Genomic DNA, 19,591 nt, shown 5'->3' with positions numbered 1-19,591 from the left:
TGGGGTCTTAACTGTTGTGCCAAATGCCTGTCTCAGCCATCCCTGTATTTTTGCCTATATATGTCCCTATATATTTGTCATATAAATGGAGTCCTTTTGAGATTTTCACTTCAAAAAACTCATTTGAGCTTTATCCATGTATCAGCACTTCATTCTTTTGTATGAATAAACCATAGTTAGTTTAACCATTCACCCATAGAAAGACATTTGAGTTTTCTCCAGCTTTTGGCAATTATGAATATAACTACTTTAAACATTTGTGCATATAATTCTGTGTGAACACAGATTTCCATTTCACTTGGGTCAATATCTTAATGTTGGATTACAGAGATGTACAGTAATTATACCTTTCTTTATAAGAAGATATGATGTTACTTTTATAAGAAACTACCGAAATATTTTCCAAAGTGACTGCATTTTTGCATTTCCACAAGCAATGTAAGACAGTTCCAGTTTCTTTCCTCCATTTTCATCCAATACTTGGTATTGCCAGGGTTTTATTTCTTTTTAGATGTTTTAGTTTAGACATTCTAGTGGGTATATTAACAGTATCTCATTGTGGTTTAATTTGCACTTCTCTAATGGCTAATGGCACTGAACATCTTTTCATGTGCTTATTTGCCACATCTTTGATGACATGTCTGTTCTTACCCTTTGCCCGTGTTATAACTGGATTGTTGGATTTTTTTTTTTTTTTACTGCTGCATTTTAGAGTTCTTTGTATATTCCAGGTACTAGTCCCTTGTTAGATACGTGACTTGCAAATATTTTCTCAGAGTTTGAGGTTTGTCTTTGATCTCTTAATAATACCGTTTGTAGAGTAACAATTTTTAATTTTGATCAGGTCCAATTTATTGAATTTTCTTTTATGAATTGTGTTTTAGGTGTCATGTCTAAGACCCTTTTCCTAGCCCTAGATCCCAGAGATTTTTCTCCTATGCTTTTTCTAAAAGTACTATAATTTACCTCTTTACATTTAAGTGTGTGATCCAGTTAAAGTTCATTTTTTTAATCAGCTGTGAGACTTAGGTCAAGGTTTTTTTTACTTTTTGCATATGGATGCCCAATTGCTCGAACACCATTTGTTTGAAAGGCTATCTTTTGCATCTTTATCATTTCTGCATACTTATGTGGGTCATTTCTGGGCTATTCTGTTCCATTGATTTATGTGTCTGTCTTTTCACCAACACCACAGTATCTTGATTACCGTACTTCTTGTTTACTTTTCTTCTGCTACAGTCCCTCGATGGTGTTATACATTAAATATTCAGGATGGAGAAGCGACGTGCTACTCACCACGGGGAGGAAATTATCACAGCAGCCTGGGCACGCGTTGTGAGCTCTCCTGTGACCGGGGCTTTCGACTGATAGGACAGAGGTCGGTGCAATGCTTGCCAAGTCGCCGTTGGTCTGGAACTGCCTACTGCAGGCGTAAGTTGTACATGTATGTGTGTGTGTGTGTGTGTGTGTGTGTACCCATGCATAGGCTGACATGTGTAAGCTGGCTTGTATAGGTGAGGGAAGCCACATAGCCATACACAGACGGTATATACCTGGAGGTGTTAATATGTCCTCCCAAGTACAAATTGGAAATTTTCCATGGGTTCCAAGAGGCTCTTTCCTCCTCCAAACACTCAATCAGTAACCCAAGCAATGTGGACATTTAAGTAGCAACTAGCCCTTCTGACTCAGGTAGCCCAGGAGCATATGCAGGGGCTAAGGTTTGGGCCTGAGGCCTGATGGGGATTTGAGCCTTCTTCTGGAGCTCCCAAGGATGTATGGTGTCTAACTCTTTTCTACATGTGGCCAACTGCTGTACTTCCTGGCTTTTAGCCTTAGAAGACCTTGCCAGTAAAGCTATGAAACATCTGCTGTTCTTTTTCTTCTCAAAGTCAAGAAGAATCCCTGAGGCTAGAATGTGGGGATCCTAATGCATACATATCCCAAACCATGTCCTCCTTCAGCTTCTACATCCCTCCCTCTTATTCAAGTTCTACAGCTTTTCCACTCCCCTTTTAGCAGCTCAGTTTTGTCTGTCCAGATGTCCATCAATGAACACCATTTATAGGACACTTGTGTCCAGGAAGATGTTGTGGAGGAGATGAGAATCCTGACAGAAAGAAGTCAGTTACTACACCCCTCTAGGTGACTGTAATTAGGTTGATTTAGGACTTAGTCCTCATTATTTCCAAAATAAATTTGAATTGTCCTGACAAAATTGAAAAAAATAAGGCTGTATTACAAAAACCAGTTAAAAGAATATATTACAGGTATTTCCAGGTACCTAGAATGAGTTGATTACTACATTTGAGCACTGAATCTAGCTTTGACCTTCCTCATAAGAGACAAAGGAATGAATACTTTGGATCTGTTGTTCACTCTCATACAATACTAAGCAAATTCTTCTAAGGATGCAAATCTTTTTTATTGGTCTTAATTTCAAGAGGGTCTTTTTTTTTGCAGAATTCTTTACAAAAGGGATATTGGAAAACAGAAAAGGCAAAAATCTTCTAATCTAGTTTGAACAAGAAGCAAAATGAACATAGCTTATGTAGAACTTTATGCAAAGCTCTAATAACTGAACTTAGGCAGAATTAGACAATGTAAAACAATATATGGCCTACTGCTGTCAAGTATCAAATATCTCAAAAAAGACTTTGGCAAGCACAGGCTCATAATGAATTTATAGTGGCAATCTTTGGTACTTGTGGTTTCTAAGATACAGTTTCTTCTTTTGTCAACCACTACCATGCTTGGCCCTCCAGGTACTGGTCTGACTTGTACTGCCACCCAGACAGAGGGCAGGCCCGCTTCGTCATATAAGGGAGTTTCAGCTGAGGAGTGTCTGTGCCAGTGCCAAAATTATATTCAAAGGAGAGTTCTGAATTGCTCAAGGGCATCTAGCATTGGAGGAACAAGAAATGGAAACTAATAGCTGCTGAGGCCCTAAATGAACCTATAAATTAATAGGCATTCTCTTAATCTGCACAATTCTATGAGGTATTCACATGTCATGTATGAAAACACTGAGCCTCAGTAAGAGGTGAGTCTGGGATATGAACTTGAGTCTGATTCTGATGTCTACACATTTTGATAAGCAATTCACTTCTGTCAGGCCATCTCACCACAGAAGGTGCTGATGTACTTTATAGTATGAAGAGAAAGAGAAAATTAGGGGACGGGGGAGGCAGTTAGGCACAAAAATGTGAGGGCAGTTTGGGAATAGTTTCTCTATTTTCTGCTGTTTTTGATATGGTTGTCCCCATACTAGATTCCCAGGCATTGCCTCCAGGTAGTCCCACAGGCCACTGAGCTTGCCACTTGGTTCTCTCTTAGAAATAAGATGCCACACATTGCCATTCATCACTAGTGGCACCTACACCTGCACAAATGGGGTGCTTCTTGACTCCCGCTGTGACTACAGCTGTTCCAGTGGCTACCACCTGGAAGGTGACCGCAGCCGAATCTGCATGGAAGATGGGCGCTGGAGTGGAGGCCAGCCTGTATGTGTAGGTAAATGCTAGATGCTCCCTGTTGTCCTGCTGCAAAGAGTCATGCTAGCATTAGAGCCCCTAAAAGATATGGAATTCCCACTACAGAAGCCATTCCTATTTGTCAGGAAGGTGGCACCCTGGGTGAATGCTTAATGAAATGGTTTTCCCCACCCCCACCCCTGGCCCTTGCCCCCAGTTCGGGTTTCCTTCCCATTTCCTTGAGTACCTTTTGTTTGTAACCTCTTCAGTGGTGTATATATAGCTTGGATGGGTTCTCTCCAGCGAAGGCAGCGAAACAATGAGTCAGCACTTGATTTTTGACCTCCACAGACATAGATCCCCCCAAGATTCGCTGTCCCCATTCACGTGAGAAGATGGCAGAGCCGGAGAAACTGACTGCTCGAGTATACTGGGACCCACCTTTGGTGAAAGATTCTGCTGATGGTACCATCACCAGGTGAGCTTGGGTTACACATGTCCCCTATGCTTCCCAGCAGCTTCTCCACTCCTTCAGGCTGCTCACACTGAAGCGGCACAGGCAGAGGCAGAGGCTACAGTGGTGATGTGCCTCCGATCTCAATTTTAAGAGTCTCTTTCCTCACTAGCTCTTTCACCCTGTCCCATGCAGGGTAACACTTCGGGGCCCTGAACCTGGCTCTCACTTTCCTGAAGGAGAGCATGTGATTCGTTACACTGCCTATGACCAAGCCTACAACCGGGCCAGCTGCAAGTTCATTGTGAAAGTACAAGGTCAGAAAGAATTCTTCCCACATTGTTCCTTGTTCCTGTTCTACCCTGACCTTCTACAAGTCCCACCACAATCTTTTCCTCTCTATGCCTTAAACAGACATACTTCATTTACCCCTGGAGAGGGAAAAGACAAGTTCAGCCAACAGGCTCATTCAGGAAGCCTACATTATATGCACACATACATGTTTTAGAAACCTTGACTCCCCAAAAATACCTCCTCATGCTCCTAAAACTAGATAAAATTCACAAAGAAACTCTGTTTCTTCTCTTGACTTTTAAAATGATCAAATCCAATCAAGCTTCATTCTCAAGGCATTCACCATTCACTGCTGCTGAAATTGGTGTTGGCTGTCTGATTCTTACTCTTTGCTTTGTGTTGTGCTGTTTTGTTTTGCTTTTCTCATTGTAAAATGATTCATGCTTATTGTTGAACATTTAAAAAATAAAGAAATATATAAAGGGGAGAAACCTATTACCCCATCTAGAGAACCAATTGCAAGGTGGTCACCTGTACACAGGGTGTCCATTAAGTCTGGAAATAGATGGCCATATTTTCTTTTACGGATTGATTGTCTTGTGATGTGGCAACATGTCCATTCGTCTGCACGTCCAGATTTTGTGAACTTTTTGTCTGTATTTCATAGTTAATTCCTTTAGAAAGGAAAATTCTAGCTCCTGGCTATTAGAAACATAGAGGGGCTGGTGCTGTGGTGCAGCACATTAAGCCGTGGCCTGCAGCACCAGTATCCCATATGGGCACTGGTTTGTTCCCAGCTGCTTCACCTCCGATTCAGCTCCCTGCTAATGGCCGGGAAAGCAGCAGAAAATGGCTCAAGTGCTTGGGCCCCTGCTACTCATGTGGGAGACCAGGATGAAGCTCCTGGCTTCAGCCTGGCCCTGCCCCAGTTGTTGTAGCCATTTGGGGGATTGAACCAGCAGATGGAAGATCAATCTCTCTCTCTGTGTCTCTCTATCTCTCCTTTCTCTAACTCTACCTTTCAAATAAATAAATAAATCTTTAAAAAAATAAGAAACATAGGAAAGCCATTAACTTTGATCATCCTGCCTCCTGGTCTAGAAAGCCCAGTTAGGGCCCCTTTTATCCCTTCCTTCCTTCCTAAAAAGTGATACAATAACCCACCCCTCGAATTCCTCCCTGACAGTGAGACGATGCCCAATTCTGAAACCACCACAGCATGGCTACCTCAGCTGCACCTCCGCAGGGGACAACTATGGTGCCACCTGTGAATACCACTGTGATGGTGGTTATGAGCGCCAGGGCACTCCATCCCGAGTCTGCCAGTCCAGTCGCCAGTGGTCAGGATCACCGCCTATCTGTACTCGTGAGTGAAGGCAGGGAATGGAGAGAGTAGATATATGCTTACGATGGGGGAGTGGTGCTTTTGAGGGCCCCCTCTAGGATCATGGGTCCAATGGCAATGTGTTTGATATAAAACTGGAGGGTTCTGAGATGTGTCTGTTTTTAGGGCCAAGGTTCTCTCCCCAGCATGCATTACACCAAGAAGAAGGGTTTAAAATCCCTAAGTGTTCTTTCAGAATGTCCCTCCCAGGGAATGGAGAAACCATGTGAAAGACTGGAACTCTGAGGATGTTCAGTCATCCAAGCTGGGGTGCAGCAGAAGGGCAGCCATACTCTGACTGGCCACCTGCTTCTGCCTTAGCCATGAAAATTAATGTCAACGTCAACTCAGCTGCTGGCCTGCTGGATCAGTTCTATGAGAAACGGCGACTCCTCATCATCTCAGCTCCTGACCCCTCCAATCGATATTATAAAATGCAAATCGCCATGCTTCAGGTGAGACCGCTCCCCTAATGAGAGCTTATGCCTTTACCCCATCACCTTTTCCAAATCAAAGAGTTGCTTAGAATAAATAAACTTTTTTAAAAGAGAGTTGTTGCCACAGCACAAACCCTACTTTTTCACATTTTGTGGGTAATATTTGATCAGCTTAGCATTTAGCACATTGGTTTTTAAATATTTTTAAAATTAAAAAAAATTGATTTATCTGAAAGACAGAGAAAGATAGAGACAGAAATACAGAGGGAGCTCCCATCCATTGGTTCACTCCTCAAACGCCTATAATGGCCAGGGCTGGGCTGAAGTGAAACCTGGAACCAGAAACTCCCAAATGAGTGGAGGGAACTTCGTTACTTGAGCCATTACCCCTACCTCTCAAGGTCTTCATGGGTAGGAAGCTGGAGTCAGGAGTCAGAGCTGGGCATTGAACCCAGGCATTCTGATGTGGGATACAAACATCCTAACTGGTGCTTTGAAAAAAAAAAAAAGATTTTATTTATTTGAAGCAAAATGACAGGGAAGGAGGGGGAGGGAGGGAGGGAGAGAGAGAGAGAGAGAGATCGATCCTACATCCACTAGTTTATTCCCCAAGTGCCTGCAACAGCCAGAGCAGGGCCAGGCTGAAGCCAGGAACCCAGAACTCCATCACATTCTCCCACAAGGGGAGCAGGGACCCAAGCACTTGGGCCGCCATTTGCTGCCTTCCTAGGCTCACCAGCAGGAAGCTGGATCAGAAGTAGAGCAGCTGCGACTCAAACCAGCACCCCAATATGGAATGCGGGTGTCCCAAGCAGTGGCTTACACTGCTGCTTCACAATGTCAGCTCCCCCTATTTGGTCTCTTAGCCACTAGGCTAAATGTTCACCCCTTTGTACATTGTTAAACACTGTTACATTTGTACTGAAATGGCAATGATAGCATTGGAATGGTAGCTGTGACTTGCAGGGAGCTGGGTGAAGGATGGGAGAAGAGTGTGGCAAAGCATTCTGGAGAGACTTGGAAGACAGCTTAATCAAATGCAAATGCTGGGAGTTAGCTATATGTTTTCGAGGAATAATAGCACTAACATTTATATGTTTACTGCTTCGCATATACTCATCGAATTCTCACAACAACCCTTATGAGGTAGGTACTATTATGATACCTAGTTAATAGGTAAGCAAACTGAGGCACAGAGAGACTATTTGCTCAAGGTCACTAGCTAGTGAGTGGTAGAGCTGGGATCAAACCCAGGCAGTCTGTCTGCAGGACCTGTGCTCTTTAACCACAATAGTTGAAGAGAAGGGAAAGTATTGTGACACCTCAATGTAAAATGAAGGAGTTGCATGACAATGGCTAACATACTAAAAGATACCTCGCCAAAGCCACTAGTGGGAGAGGGAGATAAGACTGAACAGATATCATTGTGGGGACTTATACAAAGAATATACTGGGTTGCAGAAGAGAATTTAGGGTGTGCTGCCAAGACTAAGAGAAGCAGCTCTGAGGAGCCTCAAACAAGGGAAGAGAAGAAGCCAATTAGGAGGTTCATTTTTTATGAGTGTTTACTGTAAATTTCATCTTTTTAAAAAGTTTATTTATGGGGCCAGCACAGTGGCACAATGGGTTAATGCCCTGGCCTGAAGCGCCGGCATCCCATATGGGTGCCGGTTTGAGACCCAGCTGCTCCACTTCCAGTCCAGATCCCTAATGTGGCCTGGGAAAGCAGTAGAAGATGGCCCAGGTGCTTGGGCCCCTGCACCCACGTGGGAGACCCAGAGGAAGCTCCTGGCTCCTGGCTTTGTATCGGCGTAGCTCCGGCCACTAGGGCCAATTGGGGAGTGAACCATCGGATGGAAGACCTCTCTCTCTCTCTCTCTCCACCTCTCCTCTCTCTGTGTAATTCTGACTTGCAAATAAACAAATACATCTTTTTTAAAAAAAAAAAGTTTATTTATTTGAGAGGCATAGAGAGACAAAGAGCTACAATCCATTGGTTCTCTTCCCAAATGCCCACAATGGCTGAGGCTGGTCCAAGCAGACCACCAATACAATCCACAGCTCCCACATGGGTGATGGGATCCCAAATACTGGAGCCATTACTGCTGCCTCCCAGGATCTGCATCAGCAGGAAGCTGGAGTCAGGTGCCAGAGCCAATAATCCAACCCAAACCCTCTGATGTGGGACACTGATGTCTTAACTACTATACAAACACCCACTCCTACTTAGGGGGTTTGGAAGGTTGAATCTGAGAAGTTGCCAAGGTGACACTTGAAGGCCCATGATGGAACCAGTTTTACTGAAAGGATGAACCTGCAGGTCTAGACCAAAGAGGATCTCAACCCTCTAGGGATCCAAAACAGGCAGAGAAAGGCAAACAGCTCAGTTGGAACAGGACATAAGAACAGGTACCTGCTAGTGGCAGGATTAGAGGAGCCCAAAGATGAAACGGGCATGGGGTACCAGGGAGTGTTAAATGCCTCCTTAAACCTCAGTGTGTAATAGGCAACCTTTCAGGACAAGGCAAGACAAAGAGCCAACATAGAGTTCCAGGGTGTGCTGCCAGGGTGAGGATGGCAACAAGGGGTAATGAAAAGAACACTGGGCTATTTATTTTGGACAAATCCTAGAGACTGAGAGAGGGCCCTGGCAATATAGCCTGGTGGTAAGCACATACATTTTGGCAGGTAGAATCAGTCCTCAGTTCAGTTCTTATTTTCCTGCAAATCTGAGCAAGTTACTTTTCTCCTCTTTAGAATGGTACCACCTGGCTTGTTAGGAGCATGTTATGAGGATTTTTCCCAAGTGTTAGAAATGTGTGCCCAATAAACAAGTACCATGGGGTAGGTGTTTAGCGTAATGGTCAAGACACAGGTGAGGATGCCTGTGTCCTACATCTGAGTACCTGGGTTCAACACTTGCCTCTGCCTCCTGAATCCAGCTTCTTCTAACATAGATCCTGGGAGGCAGTACTGATGGTTCAAGTAATTGGGTTCCTGCCGCCCATGTGGGAGACCTGGACCGAGTTCCCAACTCCTGGCTGTTGCCAGCATCTGAGGAGTGAATTATAGATAAGTTCTCTCTCTGTCTCTCAAACAAATATTTTTACAAAACAATAGCAACAATTATATTACAAGAGCCATTTATTAAAAGGCAATGCAGTTCAAACCCTATGCAAAGTTAAGCAATGATTATGTTTCTGCAATTGAGTCATTTTACTTCTCTTTTCTACCCTACATCATGTCACCAATTCCATCCACTTTGGTAGAACAAAGAAAACACTTTGGGAATAAGTACTTTAGGAGTGACAAAGGAAAATGATTGTTGTGGACCCCAAGGGCTTTCAGGGGAAGCCCCTCCTTTCCTTCACTGTCTCATGTGGTCCCAGGAGGAATCAGCCAAGTAGCCTACAATTTGAAAGCAAAGGCCTGTTACACAAAATGTTCTCTCCCCTCCCAGCAATCCACCTGTGGACTGGACTTGAGGCACGTGACCATCATCGAGCTGGTGGGGCAGCCACCTCAGGAGGTGGGGCGCATCCGGGAGCAACAGCTGTCAGCCAACATCATCGAGGAGCTCAGGTCCAGGCTGGGATGGGAGGCTGCAGGCAGGGGTGGGTAGAAACCCTAGGTGGGATGCTGGCAACAGGGTGGTGTGGGAGAATTGGCAGACAAAACTCTCTTGGGTGCACTTGTGTTTGAACCTTTATGGATGCATTAGGTAAGACCAGTGTGTTTTTTAATTCTGGAATCAAATGGAAGCTTAAAATATAGATTACTAGGCCCCACCCCAGACCATCTCAGGAATATGTTTTTATAAAGGCACCTTTATAAAAACTGACCCTGAGGCAAAGCTAGGACTGAGGCAGACCTCAACTTGACTCAGATAAGTCTCTGATCCTGTTGCCTCATGGCCTCATCTCTTTGCCTTCAGTATCCAAAGGAGCAAAAGCCATCTCTAGGCACTGAAACCTAACATACATACCAGCATCTGAGAAAGGAGAAGGCCATGTAAGGGACAGGGGGTAGTTGAGTTGAGTTTTCTCATTATCTATCCCTTATCACCCTTCTAATGCTTCCACAAATACTTATGGCCAATACAGAGATCACTGCTCTCTGTTCTAGAAACATTACTTGCCTATAGAAGGATCCAGTCTCAGTGGGGGCAGAAAGACTCAGTTCATGTTAGGGGAGAGACTAGGAAACCATCAGAGTTAGGAGCCTGCAGACTTGCAGGTACAGAAGAAGTTAGCCAAGGGGTAGTTCTCAACCCCAGGGCTGCCATGCATGATGTGCATACACTTCACAGGGCCTGTGCTAGGTATCCCTGGAGTCACTCCACACAGCCTATGGAGCCATGCACAGTAGACCCGCTTACAAGGGCCTGCAACCAGTGCACAGCCTGGTAATCACACGGCTGCCCCAGTTGGGATGAGGTGGCTTAGCAGAGCTTAATGCATGAGGACAGCAAGACTAGAGGCTGAGTGGAAGAAAGCAACAGGGCTTGTGAGACAGGTAATGGAGGATATGGAGACAGGAGTGGGGTGGGAGAGGAATCAGCCCATCGATGGAGCTGGGAGAGGCCACAGAGTAATGGAGACAGTGGGATGGATACCTAGCTAAGGTCTCACATCTTCCTGGATGTTCTCTCTAGGCAATTTCAGCACCTCACTCGTTCCTACTTCAACATGGTGTTGATTGACAAGCAGGGTATGGACAGGGAACGCTACATGGAACCTGTCACCCCTGAGGAAATCTTCACATTCATTGATGACTACCTGCTGAGCAACCAGGAGCTGACCCAGCGCCGGGAGCAAAGGGATGTGTGCGAGTGAACTTGAGCCAGGGCATGGTGGAGCTGAAGGGACAAGCTTCCCTGGTTAACTAAGATGGGGGCCTAATGAAATGAGGACATGGTTGTTTCTCACAGTTCTAGGGATAGGACTCTGAGGTGGCTGAGGTTCATCGATCCTGCAACATTTCCAGGCACCCTTTTCAGGGTTGTGTAATAGTTTCCCTAAGTAAGTCTCTGCTTCAGGTAGCAATAGAGGAGCATAAGAAGCTAGGTAGGGACTAAGGACAGGCCCTGAGAAGTGGATTGAAGTAGAAGATGTTTCTTTTTTAACCTGGGTCTCTTCCCAGCTCTCCAAAGTCTTTGACATAGTAAATCCTAAATTCATTCACTGTTTTAAATGGGTCTTCTACTCGAAGGTGACAGCAGAGGGCAGCACCATCTCAACAGACAAGGAAGACACTTTAGGCAAGTGTAGCTGGATTTTCCTCACAGCAACAGAATAACTACATCATGGCTTGGGGAGCAGGCAGCTACAAAACATTCTTGAACTTGCTTGTCATTTCCTTTTCTAGGGCATTGGGCTAAAAATGTTCTATGAACCATTGACTCGGGATGCTCTCTGCTGGCCCCTCCAGCTGCTCATGGACAAGAACCTCTTCTTACTGAGATTTCTAATTCCCACAGCAAAAGGCTGACGATGCTATCCCTTCCTCAGAGGAGCCCCCACCTTCTGTGATATAGGAAATCTCAAAAGCACTACTGCAGGTAGTAGGGAAAGTAAGAGAAAACACAGACTCAGCCTTGTGTACTGACTTCATAAGATATCCACTTAATATTTTTATTTATTTAAGAAGAGCTGGAGGGAGAGAGGGAAAGAGAAAGAGAGAAAGAATAAGAGCTCTCTTCCACTAGTTCACACCCCAAATGCCTGCAGCAGCTGAGGATGGGCCAGGCCAAAGTAGGTGCTGGGAACTCAATCCAGGTCTCCCATGTGGGTGGTTGAACACAGGCACTCCTATATGGGACACAGGTGTCTTAACAGCTAAGCTAAACACCCACCCCAGATAACCACTTTTAAGAGATGAGCACAGAACAGGTGAGAGTTGCAGCAGCACAAAGTCAAACCCTGTGAACCAGGAATGAAAAGGAATTTGAGGTAGGGCCTTGTCAAAACACACATGCCTACCCTGACTTGCAGTCCCACCCCTTGCCACTGAGCAGTGTAGTTTATATACTCATGGGACCCAGAGTCATAGATAAGACTCAGAAGCCTTTCTCCTTTAGCTTTATGCAGGGAGTCATCAGTAGAAAACTAGAGGGGGGATCTCACATTGTGGCACAGCGGGTTAAGCCACCTCCTGCAACACTGGCATCCCATATTGGAGTACTGCTTTGAATCCTAGCTCCTCTACTTCCAATCCAGCTCCCTGATATTGTAGCTGGGAAAGCAGCAGAAGATGGCCCAAGTTATTGGGACCCTTCACCCACATCACAGACTTGGATGAAACTCCTGGCTCCTGGATCTGGCCTTGGGCCAGCTCTGGCAGTTACAGCCACTTAGGGAGAGGACCAGCAGATAGAAGCTCACTTTCACTCTCTTCCCTTTTCTCTCTCTCTCACTCTGCCTGTCATATAAATAAATAAATCTTAAAAAAAAAGAAAACTAAAGGTAAGAAGCAGGCAGGTTGTTTAGGTACGTAGAGATAAGAATGCTGGAGCACTCACTGTGTACCAGGTATCATTCTTCATACTGCATTGATTAAAGTCTGTTATTAGCCCTTTACAGAGGAGGGAACTGAAGCTCAGAAAAGTTAGGCAGTTTGCCCAAGATTGGACTGCTAGTAAGTGGCAGGGCCAGGATTTCAACACTGGCAGCCTGGCTCCAGAGCAGTGTTCTCAGCCATGATGCCATCCTGCCTCTATTTCTTTTCCTACTTTCCATTTAAAGACAGATAAAAGGAGAAAGAGTCCATCTTCCCTAATCCTACTCAGATGTAAGGCTTAGAGTGGGCCCCAGAGGAATGGGGGAAATGCAAGGCTCTCAACCCAAAGAAATTGGCTCTTGAAAACAGAGTGGTTAGGCTGTCACCTGCGATACTGGCATCCCACATGGATACCAGTTCAATTCGTGGCTGCTCTGTTTCTGATCCAGCTCCCTGCCAACATGCCTGGGAAAGCAGTGAAAGATGGCCCAACTTCTTGGGCCCCTGAACCCACATGGGAGACCCAAATGAAACTCCTGGCTTCGGCCTCATCTGGCCCTGGCTACTGTAGCCAGTTGGGGAGTGAGCCAGAAGATGGAAGATCTCTATCAATCCCTTTAGCTTTGTAACTCTGCCTTTCAAATAAATAAATAAATCTTTTTTAAAAAGGAGCAGAAACAAAATAAAAAACAATAAAAGCAAAGTGGTGGGACATAAATCACGAGCCTAGAACATACGGGTTCAGCCATGAGTCAGAGAATAGCCATTTCCTCTGGGGTTTTAGTGAGAGTCTCATTTTTACAATGCAAAATAAAAAGGCAGTTGCTGAGTGGAATGTAACGAGGAAATACAGGAGCTATGAGAGGCAGGAAGCAAGTTAGAGGCAGAAGGCAAAAAGAAATGAGTTCCTGTGGGAAATCTATGGTCAGACAAGGTCTGTGGTCCCAAAGGCAATGACTGCACATTGCACTGGGCAAGATGAATGTCCTTCCTTGTCCTTATCATTTAACACTTCCAGTGACAAGCCAGGACATGCTAAGCAGGTCAAAGGACCGAACAGTAACTCAGAGGAGGCCCACTACCTCCTGAACAGAGTTCCCACCTGGGCCCGACTCTTGCCTATCCAAAGACATTTCAAAAGATTTGTGGGAAATGAGAATACAAGACCATTTTGTTGCAAAAAAACAACTTTAAAATCTAGGAAAGTTTTTTTCTAATACACTTTTCATGAAGGTTTTGGAGACTGCTTGTATGCTGGGATTTCAAATTTTTTGCACCAGAATAAACTCATTTTTAAATTCCATTTTTCCATGGGTGTTTAATTTTTTTTTATTTGAGAGGCAGAGAGATATATAGAGCTAGAGCTCCCATGGTTGGTTCCCCAAATGCCTGCACCCAATTACTTGAGCCATCTGCTGCATGCCAACATCTGCATTAACAGGAAGCTGTTACCAGGAGCCGCAGCAAGGCATCGAACCAGGGCATTCCATCATGGGATGCAGGTTTCTTAGCCATTAGGCTGAGTGCCTGGCCCCTCCATGAACTTGTGAAGTCTTCTTTGTAATTGCTCCTCTAGCTTAAAAGAATTGTAGAGCTTTTGTTTCATTTTGAGCAGTCAAGGCAAGTCAGTGTTACTTTCTTCAGGTGAAGTTTCACTCTAACTTCTTTTGTAGTCTTGTAGACTATGACTGAAGAGACCCCAACTCCATTAAGTAGGGGAAAGAGACAGTAGCAGAATCAGGGCCACAGCCAAACCCAAACGGGCTAGCCTGCTCTCAACCCTTTACTCCCGCTCCCCTTTCTCTGTTCTCACTTCTCCCCCACCCAGTCCTCACTCTATTCTTTTCTCTCCTCCCTTCCCTCCTTTTCCCTCTCTCTCTCTCCTCCACGGCCCGCCCCTGCCCCTGCTACCTCGAACACAAACACCCAAGATATAAAGTTACTAAGCTGGCTATGTAATGTCCAAAGCATTCTGATTGTTGTGCTTTGTAAATTAAACTTATTTCCTTAAGATATTTTGGAAGAGATGAGTCATCCCTTCCTTTGATTTTTCACCCTTAACACACATGTCATTCTCACAGGAGGTGGCATGGCATGATAGGGTCTGACCTTGATTCAAATCCCGACTCTGTTACGTGACAGTGAAGATTTCCTATTTCACAACGTGCTTGGAGAAATTAAAGAAGATCTACATACAGCCTTGTACACACAAGGCATTCAATATGTAGTAATACCCTTTTGCATAAGAGGCCAAGAATTGCTTGGGTTCTACCTACAAACCAGGGCTTTATTTCTGGTATGGGTTACTCTGCATCTGTGTTACTTCTCTCTCAAAACTAAATAATGGAAGTAGGTGTGAAGGAAAAAGTCATCACCTGCAAAAAACACTGAAGGATCCAAAAAGAATCACTTACAGCATGGAATATCTTCCCTCACTTCCTGCGTGAACCTCCCTCCCCTTCCTCCAGCACAGGGGTGTCTATGAAGCTACAGGAAGAGTTCCCTGTAGGACTCTCTCCCCTGAAGGAGAGCAAAGCAATGCCACTTTTCAGATGGGTTCTCGTTGCTCTCCTTAGATACCAAACACAAAGGGTAAGGGGATCAGAGCTCAGTGGAAATATGAGGCAGCAATCTGGGGAAAGGTCAATTTTCTTCAAAGTAGCACAGGAGGGTTAGGGAAAGGGCATTTTTCACTCTGGTGCTTACCCTTCAAGCCATGTGAAAAACCAACAGCAGTAAGTCAGGACATCAGAGACAAAAGCATCTATAGAACTACCAAATGCAAACATTTGATAAGTGAGAAAGCTTTATTGAAGCACACATACATGTCAGGGGGTGGGAAACAAAGGAGCAAGTTACAGCCCAGGATCCCAAGTTATGCCTTCCATTACAATATCACCCCACACCAAACAAATCATTCCTTCATTCAGTTCCCACATACAACAGAAACCCCTGGAGCCACCCTCACTCCTGTAGCCTTTTCAGAGAGTCAGCTAGCTGTAGACTGAATGGAAAGGGATTCTTTTCTGGTACAGACTCCTCCCACACACAACTTACTGCAGATATACTCCTAAGAACCAAAAGGTCAGGTTGGGACAGTGAAGACCAAAAAATGAAACAGCTCACCAGACCCTTCTTGGAAAAGCCTCAACACACCCATACATGGCGGTCAAGTTTAGGAAACAGCAACATTGAGAAGGGAAACCACTTCAGGTAAGAAGTCTGCAGAAAGGAGAGAATTCTCTGTCTACATTCTCTTGGAGCACCAACAGTCCCCAGCCTGGAGAACGTTTAGACAGTATTTGACTCTTCAGGCAGACACAGTGGTAGGTAGACCATGTTTTGTGAGTCAAACACCCAGACACAAACATGAAGAAGGCTGTGTTACATGAGAGAGAAGATGTCTCCAACAACTGCTGCTGCATCAGTGTTAAAAAGTGCTAAGAATTTGGTATGGGCTGTGACACTCTCAGGTCACTGGAGTCCTCTGGGATCATCTAGAAGCTCTCACTGGGCATGTTCATGACTCAGTCAAAAGGCCATCGACTCATTAAAGTGGTTTTCTAAAGCAGCTCCATTCTAAGGGTTCCCCCCACCCCAGGTCTAGGAAAAGGGGATAGAACTGGAAAGAGCTGGGGAATTTTCTTAGTATTTCAAAGAAAACCATTAGATGCAAACAAGGCAGACACTGCTTAGAAACAGGGGAAAAGTTAAAAGTGGACATTGAGAAATTTGTCAGGGTATAAATGAGTTAAAAGCATATCTTGGAGAGGAAGAAGAAGACCTACTCCCCTGTCTTCCACACTCCCCTGTCTTTAGTAACCCCACTCTGCTTTCTAGAGCCTTGGCCTCAGATCAGGCACAGCTTAACCTACAGAATGATACTAATGCCCAAAGATAGCCAGGACTCCCAGGGCATGTAGGGACAAGGACAGCTAGACAGAAGATTAAAAAGGTTGTTTAAAAAGATTTTTTAAGTTAATTAAACCTCATAAAGATATAAGCAAGAATGGACTCTTGAAAACATACTAGATTATGCACAAATAAAAACTTTTCAAAGAGACCCTTACTCTTGTGCCTGCTTTAAAAAGAGGAGCACATCTACATCACTCTAGCTAGCACAGTGAGATTCGCAAAAACACGTTTCTATACACACACACACACACACACGACACACACACACACATTAAATTATAACTTTTCACTCTTGGTTTCTTCACTTCCTCTGACTTGCCCTGGCCAGGGCTGCACCTGCAGAGGAGGGCAAGGACTCATAAACACAGCTTCTGCTTGGCCATCGAGGAACGGAGCTGCAGAGTCCCTTCCGCCCACGACCCTGGGTACTGGCGCATCTTCTGCCACAGGCTCACTTCTTCCCCAGTCGAGTCCATCCAGTCCACCACTTCCCCATTACTGATCCCTGAGGAGAAACACCAGAGGAGGCTGAACAGGGGCTCCAATCCTCAGCCCACCAGGCAGGATGGGTTACACAGCAAGGCCACCCCATAACAGACAGTGTGCTATGGAGATGGGCTGATGGGGACAGAAGTCTGGGAAGTGCTCCCGGTCGATCCCGCACAGATTGTTGCCCTTGAGAACCCATCAGTGACTCCAGGTTTCTAAAATGGGGCTCCAAATGGTACATAGTCACCAAAGACTTCTTATTCTGGGACTGTGACAGAGCTCTCATGTCTGCCCCTCATGTCAGGGCTCCTACCCTTCTGTTATTGCAACTTGAGATAACAGAAACACAACAAAGCACAGCCACTGAACACCCTTTTCCCTAGCTGTATGATCCAGGCCAAAAGTTAGCACGGGAGGTGGCCTCATTCCTGTTCTTTTGTGCATTCATTCACTCAGCAAACATTTCTTGAGCATCTACTCTATGCCAGGTACTCTTCTCAGCTCTGGAGACGCCATGGTTAAGAAAGCAGAAGAAAAAAGCCCCTGTCCTCAGGCAGCTTACATTTGACCAGGGAAGACAAAAAACATACGAGCAAACCAGCAAGAGCATTTGAGATACTGTGATTCACAGTATAAAGTAAATAAGCAGGTGACTGGTAGTGCCTGGATTAGGACCCACGGAAGATGGCGTAGCCAGGTGGACTGAGAAGGAGGTATTTGAGATAAGACCTGAAGATGGGAAGGAGCCAGTGTTTGCAGGCAGCAGCAACAATAATCGCAAAGATTCTGAAGTGTGGATGAGCTGGGTAAATTAGGATAGTGGAAAGAAAGTCGCCGTGATTGGAGCCTGATGAGCACACGTTAGAGAGATTTCAGATGACTCAGAAAGAAGGGAGCTTTCAGACAAGATAGGGGCCTGCAGGCCTAGTACAAACTTCAGGTTGTTTTTCACATACAGTAGGAAGCCACTGCAGGGTTTTAAGCAGGGGGCCCAGGCTTACCTGTGTACAAATATAACTCCGGGCACTGTGCGTTAATTGTGTGAGTTGTCAATATACAAGTGGTAGTTAAGGCCATGAGAATGCAGACTGTGGAGAGAGAAATAAAGAGGTCCAAGACCAAGCTCTGAGAGGGACCAAAACATTTAGAGTCTGAATAGAGAATGAGGAACCTATAGAGAAAACTGAGGAGTGAAGTAGTGACTTGAAATCAAAAAGCATAATGTCGTTAGAAGCTAAGTATTTCAAGAAAAGGGGAGTGGTGTGCAGGGTTCAACAGTGCTGCAAATTCCAGGAAGATGAAAATCATATTGTGGCATGACCAACTGCTCTGCAGAGTGGTGGCACAGAAGCCAGATCCCGATGGGTTGAGAACTAAAGGAGAGAGAAGAAAATAGAGGCCATTTGTTTTAAGAAGAGAGGGCAGCAGGGTAGTGAAGGGAGTTTTTTGTTGTGGTGGTGGTTGTTCAGTAAGAGTGGAAATACTAGGGCACACCTGTATTCACCTCTGCCAGAGAAGGAGGATGAAACAGATCACCCAGGACAGATGGAGATTACACAGGTGAGGTCAGTGGGCTGGGGTGGTGGGGTGGTCCAGATACTCGGAGAGAGCTTGGCCTTCATTAGCAAAGACTCGTCCCATTTTAACAAGACATGAGGTGGAAATTACAGGTACAGATACTAAGCAGGCTTGTAGAGTTACAGGTGGGAAGAGTATGGCATTCCTTGCAATCAAGGTCACATTTATCTATACACATAACAGTGTGTAAGTTCAGCCTTCCCCTCGGCCTGGCACATAGTAGGCACTCAGTAAGTGTTTGCTGGATGTTAACTGAAAAGAAAGAAGGTAACTGTTGTCATAGAGGAGTTTTGTGTGTGCAGGAGCACCGAGGGTGGGGGGGAGGAGGGGGGAAAGGGAGGTACTGGGATTGAAATAGGCAAGAGGCCTTTGAAACAAGTGAGGATGGGGGAGAGCTCTCACCAGTGCCAACACCCAGTCTGACCCCTCCCAGGAAGTCATTGCTGGCCAGGGCTTCCCGGTCCCACACAGTCAGTTCCAGGCACATGTGTTGTAGATCTTCCAGCCTCACACCATTGTAGACAAATGTATGGTTGTAGTGGGGATTCAGGGTCTTCTTCACCACGGGAGTTTTACGCTTACTGGCCTTGGTCCTCATGGGCAGGAGGTATCTGGCAGAGGGTGGGGAGTAGTCAGCAGCCTACTCAAAGCCAGAAACATCTGTCTAAAGTCCCCTTTTCCTGACCACAGGCGTAGCCCAGCAAGGTACATCAACACCCAGAACCTAGTACACACAGCCCTCCTCTGAATCTGCTGAAGCAGACGTCCTACTACCTCCACTAGATCATGCACCTGATCCAATTCCTGTTACCTGGAGAGGAAATGAATATATTAGCGAAGTTGCTATCTGTGCTCCACCAAAACTAGGTTTTAAATATGTGGTCCCACTGCTACTTGGTAAGGTTCTCTTTAAATAAAACCAACGGCAGCATCTGTAGGCTCAGCCAAACAAGTGTTGGTAACGAATGTCCATCCTTGGGTGATCTATAATCTGGGGATAGCAAGCATTGCTTAAAAATCACAGGAAACAAAGCCCCGAGTTCCCAAATCCACACAGTCAGGGGCCATG

The 19,591-nt window shown here is 45.2% G+C and overlaps 2 protein-coding genes across 6 annotated transcripts in view; one reads left to right on the top strand and one right to left on the bottom strand.

Moving 5' to 3' along the window:
- Nucleotides 1-14,563, top strand: part of SRPX2 (sushi repeat containing protein X-linked 2) — a 28,196-nt gene extending 13,633 nt beyond the window's left edge. For both annotated transcript variants that reach the window (XM_008273146.5, XM_002720389.6), the window contains exons 5-12: nt 1,240-1,431; nt 3,337-3,513; nt 3,825-3,951; nt 4,123-4,244; nt 5,408-5,587; nt 5,927-6,060; nt 9,503-9,624; nt 10,697-14,563. In XM_008273146.5, coding sequence (XP_008271368.1) covers nt 1,240-1,431; nt 3,337-3,513; nt 3,825-3,951; nt 4,123-4,244; nt 5,408-5,587; nt 5,927-6,060; nt 9,503-9,624; nt 10,697-10,877 — 1,235 coding nt within the window. In that variant the 3' untranslated portion in view covers nt 10,878-14,563. The remainder of the gene's footprint in view (nt 1-1,239; nt 1,432-3,336; nt 3,514-3,824; nt 3,952-4,122; nt 4,245-5,407; nt 5,588-5,926; nt 6,061-9,502; nt 9,625-10,696) is intronic.
- The window catches only part of SYTL4 (synaptotagmin like 4), a 95,419-nt gene that overhangs the window by 19,714 nt on the left and 56,114 nt on the right, over nt 1-19,591 (bottom strand). For 2 of the 4 annotated variants that reach the window (XM_002720353.6, XM_070066353.2), the window contains exons 16-17: nt 18,925-19,133; nt 15,329-16,960 (exon numbers count right to left, since the gene is read on the bottom strand). The exons of 1 other annotated variant lie outside the window; for it this stretch is intronic. In XM_002720353.6, the coding sequence (XP_002720399.1) occupies nt 16,812-16,960; nt 18,925-19,133 (358 nt within the window). In that variant the 3' untranslated portion in view covers nt 15,329-16,811. Of the gene's footprint in view, nt 1-15,328; nt 16,961-18,924; nt 19,134-19,591 lie in introns of those variants that run through there. One more of the 4 variants, XM_089324532.1, reaches the window with a different exon arrangement.

This window comes from Oryctolagus cuniculus, chromosome X (genome assembly GCF_051225735.1).
Source record: "Oryctolagus cuniculus isolate XC-2025 breed Fujian yellow rabbit chromosome X, ASM5122573v1, whole genome shotgun sequence".
NCBI lineage: Eukaryota > Metazoa > Chordata > Mammalia > Lagomorpha > Leporidae > Oryctolagus > Oryctolagus cuniculus.
The sequence above is the reverse complement of the archived record's forward strand: the minus strand, read 5'-3'. Positions and strand labels throughout refer to the sequence as shown.